Raw genomic sequence first — 15,877 nt, forward strand, 5'->3', positions numbered from 1 at the left:
GTGTTCCAAAGATGAACAAAAGTCTTACGGGGTTGGAACAACATGGGGGTGAATAATTACTGACATATTTTTAATTTTTGGGTGAACAAAAAAAAACTTGATTTTAACTTTTTTAGACTATTGTTATAGATGATCAAGCTTTAAATTAAGGAAAGTAAATAGATTTGGAGTATAAGTACAAATTAGACTCTCACGTAAACAATAAACAATATTTATAAATAATGTGCATGAAAATGTGGGGTGGGGGAAAATATAGGCTACTGAACTGAAATAATCAAGCTTGACAGACTTTTATTTTAAAATATTCCACTCTTATTTTATCTAAAGCGCGTTCCGTCATACTTCACACACGGGTCGCTGTTATCGGAAGTTTTACACACTCAGCTCAATCTATGCACAGATTGGTCAGCTTTCTGCAACCAGAGTTGGACTTCGTCATTGAAACACTAAAGAACAGTAAATAAATCATGACTAAATACGAAGAGGTTGCTGTTCATGGCTACGAAGAATTTTCTAAAGCTGTGTCTGAAAGAAAAGGAAAAGAGATATTCGCTTACTTCTCTGGAGATAAAGATGGCCAGGGCAAGAGCTGGTGCCCGGACTGTGTGAAAGGTGCATTAACATTTTGCAGCATTTATGCTGTTTTTAAAATCCACATCTAAAACTGTCTTTCCCCCCCTCTGCAGCAGAGCCAGTGGTCAGAGGAGAGCTGCCTCATCTGCCCGAGGGATCTGTCTTTATTTACTGCCAAGTAGGAGACAGACCATAGTAAGTATAGCCTACATTTCGCCAATTAGATTGGTTATTTAAACAGGAATTCTTCATAGCTGCATATTGCATTCAGTCAGAAATTGCATTATTTTGCCCATGTATAATTGCTGTCATACCTCTGTTTATTGGACTATGCACTTTGACAGCAGTGCACAATGCACAGACAGAATCCAATAAAAAATAGTGCTTAGTTTTGTTTTTGGGCCTACATCTGCTACATTCACTGTTGTTCTTGCTAGCTGGAAGAACCCAAACAATGACTTTAAGAAGACCCTAAAGCTGACTGGAGTACCCACACTACTGAGATACGGGACGGTAAATATCAGTTAATGTTTTTTGACCAGTGTATTTGACTGTTTTAATATGTATGCTTTTTGCATGCATAGAAATCCATAGTGAAATCTAGGTATAAATGAATAATAAATGTATGCATTTGTTTTGTCTTTTTTTAAGCCCCAGAAGCTGGTTGAAGAAGAGTGTTTTAAAGTTGACCTCGTTCGAATGATGTTCACGGAGGATTAATGTCCTGTGGCATATAATACTTCCGGATGACAACCACTTTTTAAATATGATTTACACGGTTTTTCCATTGTTAGTTTTGTCATTTGTAATATGTGCTCCTGCTCTGGAATGTTAAGCCAAACAAATGGTGGCCCTGGTATTATGTTGTGAGTTTGTGCTGTGGTGACTGTACATGTTTTGAAAGTGTTGCTCACATTAAAACTGTTTGTATAGAAGTAAGCTTTGCATAACCAGACATTTCAAATTTACTTTCGAATGATAAAAAAAAAAAAGGGAATTTGACAGTATACCTGTTAAGACGGAGGACCTGAAACAGTTACAATTTTCAGTAAACGTGCATAATGAAAATCGTCTTATAATCCTTAAATAGAAGATGATGCTTGTTTGTAATCAGAACAAAATAAAATGTTTTGAAAAATGCATCTTCATTTCTTGTTCTCATTTTCAAACACTTTTGTGAGAGTAATTGTGGGGGTTTAATGCAGTTCAAGTAAATACTATGATAGGAAATGAATGTGCACCAGCCAGTGGAGGGGTTTTTGTTTTTATTCCCGACTTGAGGTAGCCTAATATAAAGTTGTATAATTGTTGTGTTTATTACACAGAATCTGGTTTAAATGTTAGTGTGCACCATTTTATACCAGAGTATTCTGCTAAAAGGGGTATTTAGCAGTACAGTTCTGTTCTGATTTTATTTTTGTCAAATGAACGGGATGCATGAGGTAATTACTGTGACTGGCGTCACCACTAGTCGAAAGGTGTACCTAAAAATACACTTGAGTCTTCATGCCACGGTCTGATACTATAACTCAATGTTGCATGGGCACTTTCCCATTGAGAATGGGCCACAAATTTCTATCTGGATACTTAAGATCGGTTGTGGGCCCTGTGTCTCACCTGGTTGCCCATTGACGGCAACATTGCCCAAAAAGTTGCCCCGTGTATGAATCTCTCCATACATCCATCCATGCTGAAGAGAAAATTCAGGTATCATTCTATGCAGAGACATAGTATGATGGTGTTCTGCTTGACATCTTTATTAATTTCTGTGTGCACTCTCTGGGCACAGAATGCAATTGCACCATCTCGCCACTAGATGTCGTGAAAGTCTCACAGTGGGAGTCGCCGCTGTTGCTGAGGGACGGTCTATAACTGGAGCGCGCATTCCTTAACAGTGCTCACTGTGGAGACACACGACGGCCGCTGTCTCTCGAACCCGTGCGGCGACTCCAGGACAGCCAAACGGCACCAGGGCCTGCGGATATTCATCCAGCACTTTGGGTTTTATTTCGAATCACCCGAACAAGCAAACGAAACCTAAAGCAGTCCGCTTCGAGAGCTCAGCAGCGATGTCGGAGTTTCTGGTGAATCTGCTCGGAGAGCGGCTCGTCAACGGGGAGAAAGCCGAGGTGGATGTTCATGCGCTGGGCAGTAAGCTGTCTCTGCTCGGGCTCTACTTCGGCTGCAGTTTAAACGGTCCTTGCAAGCAGTTCAACGCGAGTCTGTGCGAGTTTTACGGCAAGTTTAAGAAATCCTCAGAGCACAAGGACAAATTGGAAATCGTCTTCATCTCATCGGATCAGGACCAGAAACAGTGGCAGGACTTCTTGCAGGAGATGCAATGGCCGGCGTTGCCTTTTAAAGACAGACACAAAAAGGTAAGGTGATTTAACAGATGACATACGATTGGAAATGTGTTAAATCAATATAAATGTCTTTTTTTTTTTTTTAAATGACGAAGAGACGAAAATTGTGTGTGTGTGTGTGTGTGTGCAGGTGTAAAGGATAAAATAAGTCTGATATTCTGTTTTACACCCTTTTACCTTTTATAATGACCATTTTCAGAGGATAACTGGTCAAGTTAATCACTTAATTTTTCTCAATGCCAGAGCACTAATTAAAACGGCTTTATTAGCATTATAAAACTGTAATCTCTCATTACAAACTGAGATTTGTGTAGCAAGACATTTCCAGCATCCACCTAGTGTAGATATATATTTTTTTTAAATCTAGATTTCATTCAGTTGTTCTTGTAGCAAAATAGACTTGGCTTTTGTGGATGGAAAAGGGAATAAATCCAGTAATATTTTCGTTATAAGATACACAATGAAAACCAGCCACACTTGAATTGTATTATAAGACTCCCATCTAACAGTATATGAATTAACTGTAATCCGAGACAATAATGAAGCTTTTGTTGTAGTCAGGTTTCTTTTTATTTTAGCTGGAGGCTTTACGCTGCTGGGTGTTGTAAAGGTGAAAACACATCCTTTACAAACCACAATAAACACACACTTCCCCTGGCCTAAACCATTACACTCAAATGAGAGTCTCATATTAGCTGTCATTACACAGTTAAAAATGCTGTCTAGTTAGGTCACTTGGTAGTTTCTGAGACACATACAGTAGTGTGTAACAAAAGTGCTTTTCAGGAAAATGCCATTAATTACACAAATGAGTCATACATTACAGAATTACACTATAAGCTATTACATAATTATTATAGAAATTACTAGTTGCTAAATGCATCTTTACAAGGTGAATAAGTTTTTTTTTTTTTTTTTTTTGGTGTTGACTAAGTGCTCAAGTTGTGCAATAACACAAATGCATCTAGATGATTTATATCCATCCTTTTAAAATTAAGGGTGTAGAAATGAACTATTTTTTTCCCCCTCTCTCTCTCTAAAAGCTAAACTAACCTGTTCTTAAAGTATTTCATTATTGAAAGCACATTTTCTGTTCAGATTTTTAGCAGGCCTGTTCTATGTAATTTATCAGAACAAATCTGGAAATTATTACTGCGTCTCAGAACACTTTTAATTGAGTTATCCTCTTGCTTTTATAAATGAGAACTTGCGGTTGTAAATATTTCAGGTTGGCAGCTCTGGTGGGATGAGAAATAACCTTTATTAAATCTGGATTACCTTCAGAAAAAAATTAATTAATTTATCATGATTACCTTTCTAAACACAGACTCAGTGGTGCATAAATTGCGTTGTGAATTCTGTTGTGTGTCATTGTGTTTTTTTTTCCTCCCCCTGATATGTTTACCACCAAATCATTTGGTTGATATTTTAGCGCAGTATTGTTTGTCTTGTGTTTTTGAATGTTTGTTTTTATGGATAATACCATTTGGATCATGCTTGGATTTGCCTGTGTGTGCTGGTATCCATTTTGGTCCACTGCACGAGCTCCACCTCCTGCAGCAAGCCTTGGCACGTCTCATTGACGAGCAAATTATGTACATTTAATATCTCATACCGGTTTACAATGGCATCAGTGGCAGCCATATAAATATTTAAGATAAAATCTGCCACCATTCAAAATGCTGATTGTATTGCATGCAGTGTTTTGGGAATGCAGACTGACAAATGCTGTGCGTGTACATGTGTGGTGAGACGAGAATATTGTAGTTGTGCTTATATATATATATATATCTTGTCCAGCTTCTTATAATTCAGCTTTTATTTGGTTGGTTGTGTTGTGATTTATTTATGTATTTTTTTTTTTTTTTTTGCACAAGGCATCTAGTAGATACTATTTAGATACTATTATTTGTTATAGGCCAAGACTTCTTTTGAATTGTTTCTATTATTATTATTATTATTTATTATTATTATTTACATAGGGTTTTGATCTTGGGTTTTTGGCTTCTTTGGTGTTTAATAAATAAAGAATTTGGTGCTTCTTCCCATGTATTTTAAGATTACAAATATCGTTTACATCCAAATATTTGCAGAAATTTCCACATCTCTGCTCTAACACACTTATGGCTTCATGCCTTTTCCATGGCACTATAACAGTATTGTCCCCCCCCTCAATTTACATAGGGCATTTACCTCTTCTGTGTGAAAATGTGTAATATTCTCCTCTAAAATTTCATTTTTGGCCTGTTTTTCCCATATTTGTCAGTAAGCATCTGAAGAATCAATGTAATGTAATTTTTTATATTTATTTTTTATGTAGGCTATTGTGCGTGTGTGTATACAAATCGAGATGAGATATATACACATGCACACTAAATAAAAAATTAATATAAATTGATTCTTCAGATGCTTTCATATAGACTGACAAATGTGGATAAAACACAAGCTGTGTGTGTGTGTGTGTGTGTGTGTGTGTGTGTGTGTGTGTGTGTGTGTGTGTGTGTGTGTGTGTGTGTGTGTGTGTGTGTGTGTGTGTGTGTGTGTGTGTGTGTGTGTGTGTGTGTGTGTGTGTGTGTGTGTGAGAGATCATGTTCAGTATTGTCCCTTATGGCTTAAATATTACAGCATATTCTTCATCTATTTCTGCTTATTATCTACACTTTTACATTGCATGCAAAGTGCTTTTGCCGTTAGCAAGGCAGACTAAGCCGTAACATAATACGAAGCCATACATATAAATCCTAAACCATTGTAGCTTGCTGTTACGTGGATCAAACATCTTCGATTTGACTTCAGGGTCGTTTAGTTTGCTCTTAATGGGAGATGTAAATGGCCCGGGCTGGTCCAGATAAGACTGTTTGTTTTGAAGTAATAACATCTTGCGTCCTGCAGAGAGTCTGAGCTGTAAAGACTTTGACCGACCAATGTCACGTTCCTAATGCAGCCCCAGCATGAGGATGAATCGTCTTTCCTCTCTTCATGGGAGAGTGAATATAGTGGGTCTTTTGTGTGGTGTGTTCTTTGAAGGCTTTAATTGCTGTGTGATGTTGGCCTGCTGCAAAGCAGAGTTGAGGTTGTGGTAGCGCGGGGTTTTAAGTGGTTCATTTCCCCCTCTCTCCTGGGGCAGAAGAGAGGCGGCTCTGTGTATCGCTGCAGGACTGCTGCCTACTATAGTAACTGAAAAAATAGACATTACTCCAGGATAAAGTTTTTCAATTAGTAGCATGCTACATTATCACATGACCTCATTATGTTGGTCACGAACTTATCACATTACTTGTTTAATTCAGAAATGGAAGGCCAAGCCGAGATCTTTGCATCGTGGGACACAGTATTCCTCGCAGCATCGCTCTAGTATTCTTCTCATAGTTGGTCATCCAGGTATTTTATGTAAAGTAATGTGCACTCACTGCACTGTATAAATAGGCTACTATATTCTGCAGAAATAGTAAGTATTGTAGTATGCTATTCCCTTTTTCAATCTGCCCCATCACCTGGTCTGTCTCTTCCATTTTCACTTCACTTCGTCTGTCCTGTTTTCCATCAGCCAGAGATTTGCAGAGATTAGCCCTCCACACCAATAACAAAGTCCCTAACCTTGTTACGACTCGTCGTATTAATATGCTGTGGATTCAGAACCGGATCAATAACATCTGCAACATTGAGGCAGGTGAGAGATATGACACCGGCACCTCATTCATTGTCCACATTATATCAAAATGTTTTTTAATAAAGGAGTCCTTTTGAAGCAGATGTGCTGATAATGAAATTTATATTAGCACTGAACTTGGCTCTCTGACCCGGCCTGGGTCCGAAATCGCATGTCCTCAGTAGTTACTTCTTTTGAACAAGTACTTTGTACCTTTTTAACTGTCACTTTCTAAATAGGCTAGAATGAAAGTAATCTGGGCGTACTAAATTCGTTTGCATTATGAAAAGAGCAGCTTGGTCATTTTTCTGAACGTCTCCTTTTTTTGTTCTGTGGGGGGGAAAAAATCAAGGAATGATATGAGGGTGAATAAATGCCAATTTGAATGATTGAAAAATAAATAGAAATGTTTATAAATGGATATATGGATACACTAAATGGCTTCGGTTTTCACCTCTCACTGGACCCAGTGTTTGTACTGATCATCAGTGCACTTAATGTCTACAACTTTTAAAGCCATATCATGTTTTTCCATGTTTAGAGGAGAAGTTGTGTTTGGTGGATGGCGTCTGCAGGGTATCAAGGGAAGTCTGTGCTGGCACTGCCTTACATGGACACTAGCGTCAGGCGAAGTGGGGAAAGCTGCTCGTAAATCAATTACAGGTTTGGCCCAGTTACTGCCAGCGTCGTAAAGTAAGCGTCGAGGCGGCGGTTCTGCAGCCGAGAGAAAGAGAAGGAGGGCTTCTGGACCTCGGCTGTGCCACCGTCTCTCTGCAGATTCAGAGACACAGCTGCTCGGAGCTTTTGAGATCGCTAAGGGCTGCTGTCATCAGGGTGTCAGTGATCTGATGAAAAACCCTGCGCTCCCCGTTCATCACATATCCTAGGGCCATGCCCCTCCGTGCGGCTTTGATTTCAGGGCTTGCGGATAGAAAAAGACGGCCTTATCTGCAGGTGATTATGCCGGCTTCGCTATCAGCGAACGGTACATTTGGCTCAGTGTGACGAACACAGATTTTCTCTTGCTGAGTGATGCTGTGTGCTGATAATGCTGCTCGGTGGGAAACGCTGAGCTCAGGTTAATTGAGATGAACCTGTGAATGACACCAAATACATTTCAGAGTAGAAAGATATACTCGCATGGTTTCCAGATTTTATTTTACTACATGGTCAACGTTCTCATCCTATTGGTGAGACCCTAAGCCCTTTGGTTTCTACACTTTTTGTACCATTTACTTTTCTTTTTTTTTTTACGCTGAAGACAAACTTAGTCAAGTAAAAAAAAAAAAAAAAGTAATTATACTTGATTATTTTACTTTAAGGAAGCCCAGACATTAACATCCTGGCCAATTTAAATAATGCTTTAATATTTTGTCTAAAGTGATTTTTTTTAACAACATCATTAAATACAGTATTCATTTTTGATATCTAGTAAGAAAAAAATATATTTATTTGGAGATTTGCTAAATTTTGCATTTAATAGTGTTTTAAATATGAATACCAAATTGACTTTACCCTTGCTGTCATCTAATGCTAATTTAATCTGTTTAATTTTTATTTATTTAAATAAAACAAAATCTCCAATATGGACTGTTTACCGATATATCATGGATCTCTGACCTTGAAAGGAATAATTTATGCTTATTAACTAACATAAGACACAACTTATGTGTTACTTGTGTTACACACAAATGTAAGGTTCCAAAAGTGTTTTTCAGTGATGCCATAGAATGACCATTTTTGGTTCCCCAAAGAACATCAGTGTTAAGTTCTTAAAATATTTTTTTTTTTGTCTTGGTGTGAAGAACATATTAACAATCTAAAGAATGTGTATGGTTGGCCAATAAGCTACTTTGTATGTGAAGTGCACGCTATGTAATTTACATCGTCATTCGTTGAATACTGAATACTGATCAAGTGTTGATATGTAAATGTGGGCGGTTTTATGTTAATAAGCTTATAGATGATGTCATAATCATGATTATATGTTTTTGCAGCTTAATTTTCAGAAATGGACTGGGAAAGAGGCTCTCCATTTTGAAGTTGTCCGATGAACTATTTAATTGCAAAAGATGAAGGAAAGTCCTGTTTTCCCGGATATATCCCCTCAAGCTACAGTGCTATTACACACAGAGAAGTGTTATGTCTGTCTGTGACCCTGTTGCACCTACAATTTCTTGCAATTCTTGTATACAATATATAACAAGAGATTATGTAAGGAATGTGTGTGTGTGTGTATAGTTGTTAGATAGAGGCTCTGCAGAGCTTTATAAACACCACAGTTGCCAAATATACCTCCTTATTCCAGACTAGATTTACACCTCCTTTCATTCCCCATTGTGTCTTTCTCACTGGAAGCACTGTAATGTTAAGAATAGTTACAATAGGAGTGTGGACATGGTGAATCCTAGTGGAGGACTGGTTTCCTAGGTTTTTAGTTACCTATTGAGACTAGATGAAAACTGGCGGGGAAAGGACATCCAGAGGGAAAGGGCTTAATCTCAGGCAACGTGAGACTGTTCTGTTCCCAGCAGTCTGTAGAGGGAAAATAAAACAATAGATGTTGGGCTGTGACCCTGGACAAGTTTGTTGTCCAGATTATAGTCTAGCTTGACTGAAAGAGGCCATTCTGTCTATTTATCACCTTGTGGATAAGGCCTGGCTGGGTATACTTCATTTTCTGCATTTTGCTCTGTCTCACGCTCTCCGTGAGTACGGAAAGACACATTCTGATAGTGGACTTTGTTTTTAAGCTAATCGCACATATAGGGCCCTATTTTAACGATCTGAAACGCAAGTGTCAAAGCGCAAAGCGCAAGTAACTTTGTGGGCGGATCCCGGCGCTGTTCCTATTTTCCCGGCGGGATAAACGACTCTTGCGCCTGGCGCAAATCTAAAAGGGGTTGGTCTGAAGTAGCTTCATTATTAATAGGTGTGGTTTGGGCGTAACGTGAAATAAACCAATCAGAGCATCCTCTCACATTCCCTTTAAGAGCAGGCGCTTGTTCCATGGTGGATCGCTATTATAACGGCGGATTTGCCAGCGCACGCCAGGAGCAGTTCACAGCCAAGGAGACCGACGTTCTCGCCAGGACCGAACACAGAGAAGTGACATTGGGGATGATGGGAGAAACCCACCCAAATAAAAAAGCTTCGGTTAAACAGGCATATAATTTGGGTAAATGTGTAGCCTAATCTAGATTTTTTTTTTTTTAAATCTATAGATCTTTTTCACATCTTCACGGACACAACAATGATTTCCCTCGTGTGTTAATATTTTTCCTTGTAATAATGTATGATTTGCAAAAATGAAAACTGCTGCGTCTGTTTATAATTATTTGAGAATCAAAGTGGATGCGCGTTAACACGCTACATTATGGCCAAGCACGCGCCCTTAAAATACCATATCACTAACGCGCAACGCGCCACTGTCTTTAGAGTGTTTTTTTTCCTGGTCAATGGCGCAATTGCTTTCTAAAACTGGAAAATAGCACCAGGGAAGTTTTGCGCCGGAACACGCCTCCTCTTTGCGCTGACCCGCCCCCAAAGTACAAAGTTCATTCCCTAATTTACCGACGTGCGTCTGTGGAGGGAAAAGTCCGCTGTGCGCGGGTGCAAAATAGGAATGATACATGCGTCGGTGTTCAAAGTCAATTGCGCTGGGTGCAAGATAGGGCCCATAGTATACTTTGGGCCTTACAAAATTTGTAATTCGAGACGAACCTCACAGAAATGTACAGTCAGGTGGGAACAGAGATTTCATCTTCAATACAACATCAGAATAAATTCTGTAATGATTCAATGCACCAGATATATTACCTGGTTAAGTCTACCATTACTGAAAAGTTCAAATAAACACTGCAGTTACATTTTATAATTTCCTAGGACTAAATTCAGGAACATGCTGAATGTCTGGTTTTCAAGCTGGGGTCCGCGGCTGTGATGGGTCTGCAAACATTTTTGAAAAAAGTTTTTAACGTTCTGGATTTTACAATATTCGATTTATTTAGCGGTCTTAAGAAGGGTTTGAAATTATGAGATTCATTTAGATTATTAGGCTATATTGTTATTGAAAGTCTCTTATGCTCAGCAAGGCTGTATTTGATCAAAAATGCTGTAAAAACAGTAATATTGCGAAGTATTATTACAATGTAAAAACTATTGGCGGAAGTACCTGCTTTTTGGCGCATTCGCACCGCAGGATCTGGAAACGATTTAAGGAATGCTTTTTAGGAGGACTAAATAAGCTCCTACTTCAGAGTAGAGTCGAACCCAGCACAATAGGAACTAACAGTGAGTGACTTAAGTGTACATTGATTAGCCGAACGCATGCCATACGAGACAGATTCCTGCCATTTTTAAAAAGCTGTGAAAACTCAATTTAAATACTTACTCTGTAAAGTAACTCCACAAACATGGAAAACATAAACATACAGAAAGCTAGTTAACAGCATTTACCTGTTGCCTTTGTGTTCTTTTCTCAGCCTCAATGATATAACTGGAAGTTGTCGTAGGAGATTTAATCTCTCAGCCCTCCTTTTTGCTCTTTCAATCGCATAACTTATACATCCTCCAGTTGTTGTATGCCGTTCTTAAATAACATTGCTTTCTGACGCCTTACGTCACTTCCGAGTTCTGGCAGTGCAAATGCAACCAGGAAAAGGGCCCTTGGGAAAATTTTGGTTTTCGGGGTCCGCCCTGGTGGCTAGTTCTTATAACCGAGTTCCTATATACCGGGTGCAAAAGCCCCCGTAGAGAAGACCTAACAATGCCTGATATGGCACCCCCTGTGGGAGTGTTGAGAATGCAGCTTCATTCTTTCTGTAGTTGTGAATGTTTCAGGCCTATGAGTCTGATGCAAATGAACCAGCTGATGTTGACCTTCATCTGTCCCAGCATGTTTGAGAAAAGTTTTAAATGATTTTGGATTTCTTAATGTTGTACAGTGCAGTTTTGATCTCTCTCCTCTAGTGGAATCGTCCCACTGTGCTTTGTCATCTGTCCCCGTGGCTATGTTTCCACAGATGTGCCATGGTCGTAATCGTATCAGTGCTGTAGTTGAGTCAATGTCAGTGATTCAGGGATGGCGTGTGGATGGTTGCCTGATGGTTTAATGCTGAAGCGCAGTACAAACATGTCGACCGTCTCTCCTGGCAGTCTGGCACCCTCACAAACTGGCGTGAGTGTGTGTTGAGCAAAATGAAGGGTATTTTATTTTGTCTTGTCTTACCACAAAGCTAAATCCTGCCGCTGTGGTATCCGTCTAAACTTGTTGCTAATATTCACTAGAATGACTTTCTCCTTGGTTTCATTTTATCTATATCATCTTTATTCTTTGATTCATGAAACACAAAAGAAGATATTTTTCCAAATGGCAAGGCTTATCTTTTCCACAACAAATGTAAATGGTGTGTTTTGGACTTAAAGGGCACCTATTATGACATTTAAAATGTTCCTAATGTTGTTGTGGGAGTCCCCAACAACAGTTTTACATGCATGCAATGACAAAAAACACTTTTGTTTTCGTATAATATGCATTTATTTTTACCTGATTTGCTCACCGACTCCCAAATGATTCGTTCAACGACTCGTTTTTGCAAACCCCTCCTTTGCGCGACGCTAATCTGCGTTGATTGGTCAGATGACCCAGCAGTGTTTACAGAGATAATACTTATTTTTAACACGGAGTGCAATGATGCTTTTATCAATTAAATTGTATTATAATAATGATTATAGTCCACTGCTTTATAGTTTGTAGTAAAAAACGAAAAATAAGATAAAGAATTTAATGTTATGTTAGCGAGCATAGCCCAGAGTTCATATTGTAAAAGCACAATCAGTCTTTGTTTGCATTAGCCCGATGCATAAACATAACGTTTTTACAAAAAAAAAAATGCAGTTACGTTACTACGAGGTATTACTCTATTCTTCAGACAACTCCGAAAACAACGACAAACACTTCACATAGGCTATCTCAATACAATTGTCATTGAAGACCTAGAAGCTAAACGGTGCTTACACAACAAACAAAATAATTATTAAGCATGCTACATAAAATATAAAAGCAAAAATTATTAATAACACTTAGGTTGTGATACGGAGGAGGAAGCTGATGCAAATACACTTGGAACTAAACCTTCCTTCAATATCAGCCAGCTCGCGAATCCAAGTTTGATTGCATTTAAAAAGCAATCGTCTTCAAAATGACGCGAACAAAGCACAAGGCTCGGACTATACTTCTGTGGTATAGTGAATTGTAGCCACTTAGTCTTCAAATGCTCCTCCTTGGGCAGATGAAAAAAGTTGGCTTTTGAGCCGCACTTCAGAACACAGCGTCTCGTCGCCATGATATTTTCCCCTGGCCTTGGAGCGCAATAAGTGGGCGTATCGTATTCAAATAACTTGACAAGTTGACGTCATCTAGTCAGAGAAAAAGCTTCGGTCTTCTAACGATTCATAAAAATGACTCAGAGTCGACTCTCACTTTTGAAAGACAATAACTTTATATACGGTGCACTTTCATATTTCAAACTTTGCAGGATGTTTTTGTTCACTTAGATCTATGTTACACACTACATGAAAGGTAAATTTCAAAATTCCATAATAGGTGCCCTTTAAAGCCCCAAAAATGAGTTCATACCATGGATTTTCAAACTTTTTGGGAAAATATGCTGTTCCCACTATCCTGAAGTATAAATATATTCTTGAACAAAGATAAAAATTTAATGATTTAAATAATCAATTAATTCATTCATTTTGTTTTTATTTAGCCTATCTATTTATTAGTTTATTTTGTTGAACATATTTAAGTTAACTAACTTTTTTATTTATTTATGTTGAAGGAAATAAATATATCAGTTAAAATATTTACTTTTTTTATTTATCGTTAAACATATTTAAGTTAACATATTAACTTTGATAGCCCTAAAAATACATTATATAATGCAAAATTAGTTTTCTTTCTCTCAGATTTTTCACAGACCCTCTATAGCTCTTTGAACACCTAGTCTATACGACTTGCTGCAATTCAACAAATTTTCAAGAGCTTTTTTATATTGTTTTTATTTACAATTTTTTTCCCCCCCAGTATTGCCTGTTCCCATCCATCGCTCTGATGGAGGAAATTAAAGTTGAGGCAAAAGAGGGTGAATATCTTTGAACTCCAGAACCACTGACGTCTTAATTGAGGGTCTTGACGCCTTGGATAAGAATCATCACATTTTGGCCCTGAGATCAAACGACCCCGCAGTGGAAATATGTAATTAATGGTTTTATTATAGTTTATCCTCTGCTAAATTCCCTCAAAGTATTAATCCAGTTGGCCTTTTTCTAGTCAGAATTGCTTCAAGCCATAAAAACTTGTGTTCATTTATGATTAACAAGAACCAAAATGAATGAGTCATGGGGGTTGATGAAACGTTATATAACCCTGGTGCACACACTCTGCCACATAGCCTGGGGAATGAACCGGGAGCGCGCTTCTCCTGCGGTAAGTGGGAAGATCTGGGGCCTCGCCAAATCCTGCTAATCGCTTCATCTCAAGTGGATTATAGCCGATTAGCGCCTCTGAAGTCATCACAGCGACCCCTCGCTCCGGATGGTTCGGCTTGTCCCTTCACCTCTGAGGGACAAGACCCGCTCTGACCTGAAATGACTTCTCTGTGTCAGTCGGTCTCCACCAGCTTTTCTGGTCTTTGCTCTTGGTGACTTAGAAGACAGATGTTAGATTTGGAGAGAAGCTGCTAAGCTCCAGTCGTGTACAGGGTGGGAAGTTAACGCCAGCTAAATGCAGTTTTGTTTTATTATTTTACTGTGGCGGGTAATTTTGCAGGCGACATGTTTCTCATATTCGTTTGACGAGAATAGCTGCTGTTTAAAAATAACGTCATCCTCTTGTTGAAGTAAGCGATGGAGATATGAGCTGTTCGGCGCTGCTCCTGTCGTCAGTTTTGTGGTGAATGTTTGACTCAAATGCTCTGCTCTCCATCCAGATATAAAAGCTGCTGTCGGTTAAGGAAGATTTGAATTGCAGTTCGATTGGACTCATTCGATTGTCGTATCAAAAGTGAGAAGACTTTTCAGTTTTATTGTCCTGATCGGACAAGTAACAGTTCTGTCAAATATCCTGAGCGTCTTACGCTGGCCTCGGTCCTCATTGTCGAACCCCCAGAGTTGAGAAAATCAAAATGGCTGAAAATTTCAGCATTTTTTTTTATTTTGTGAGGCTAATGGGTTCAACATTAATTTCCCAGCCTGGTTGTCCAATAGTGTGACTGTATCTAAAGGTGTCTGTCATGCCTATTTAGCATAATATCCAAACGTTCCTTGCAGGCATGTGCTGTTGAACCTCGGCCAATAAACCGAAGATATTGAGTGCTAGCTTTGGGACTATACTTCTGTTTGTGTGGTTTTTATTTGCCAGGGATTATTGCTAGTCCTGCATGCTTCTCCTGTTTCAGCTTTAACGGTCGGGGGGCTTTATGTGTTGACCGAAAGCTGTTGATTGACTAAAGGTGCAGGTGTGGCTAATAACAGGACAGAGGTGCTGCCCTACGGCATGTACATTAGGATTAACAGATGTGAAGCGTGGAGGAAACGGGACATTGTGCCGCTGACCCTGAAATTAGCTATTTTTTTATAACGTCTCAAAGTGTCCCGAGTACTTTCCAGTAAACGAAAAAATTAAAGGATGTTTCCACTGTCTGTCATTGCTTTTCTTTTCTTTTTATTGGTATATCAGCTGGGGATGTGTTTTTAACATTTGTGCAGAAAGTGCTTGCGGCCGCTGGAACCTGGAAGTATTTCCCGCTGGCAGATTTGGTTGTAGTGTCTAATAAAATTCCATCTGCTTTTTATTGACCTTGTTATATGTCTGGTGTTTCGTCAAAGGATGTCATACTATCCTTGCGGCTAGTGCGCCCAGTAGACACTCAAAAAATCCACTGTCCTCCGCTTTCTCTTGGAAAATCCTCCATTTCTAAAGTGAACGAAAACAATGCTAATCCTCCTGTGCAGTGCGTCTCTTTTCTTTGGGATTGATGTTATCATATTCCACATAAATGCAGAGCCGTCTTTAGTGTGTGTTGGCAGAGCAGAGCAAGTGGGACAAGCCTCATAATCGAGTTTTCTTCCAGTGTGGTTTGGACTCACAGTAGACTGAAAGGGTCCAGCTCCGACAACTGTGAGCCTTCAGTATTTCACAATTGGTGTCTTGTGATTGAATTGTGGGAAACGATGGAGAATTTCCAGAATGCATGGCCGTAATTGTGTGCTGAAATGAAAAGTTAAG

General features: G+C 38.9%; 2 protein-coding genes across 2 annotated transcripts in view; both read left to right on the forward strand.

The window, feature by feature from the left end:
- The first annotated feature begins 280 nt into the window (after positions 1 to 280).
- Positions 281 to 1,713, forward strand: txndc17 (thioredoxin domain containing 17). The gene is made up of 4 exons (XM_079610990.1): positions 281 to 612; positions 687 to 768; positions 1,011 to 1,086; positions 1,225 to 1,713. Exons 1-4 carry the CDS (start codon positions 468 to 470, stop codon positions 1,291 to 1,293), a joined length of 372 nt encoding a protein of 123 aa, XP_079467116.1. The 5' UTR covers positions 281 to 467; the 3' UTR covers positions 1,294 to 1,713.
- Positions 1,714 to 2,356: 643 nt separating this feature from the next.
- The window catches only part of nxn (nucleoredoxin), a 67,405-nt gene continuing 53,884 nt past the window's right edge, over positions 2,357 to 15,877 (forward strand). Inside the window, exon 1 of the mRNA XM_079609581.1 lies at positions 2,357 to 2,951. Within this exon, the coding sequence (XP_079465707.1) occupies positions 2,643 to 2,951 (309 nt within the window). The 5' untranslated portion in view covers positions 2,357 to 2,642. The remainder of the gene's footprint in view (positions 2,952 to 15,877) is intronic.

The sequence above is a fragment of the Phoxinus phoxinus genome (assembly GCF_949152265.1).
Source record: "Phoxinus phoxinus genome assembly, chromosome: 4".
Lineage (NCBI taxonomy): Eukaryota > Metazoa > Chordata > Actinopteri > Cypriniformes > Leuciscidae > Phoxinus > Phoxinus phoxinus.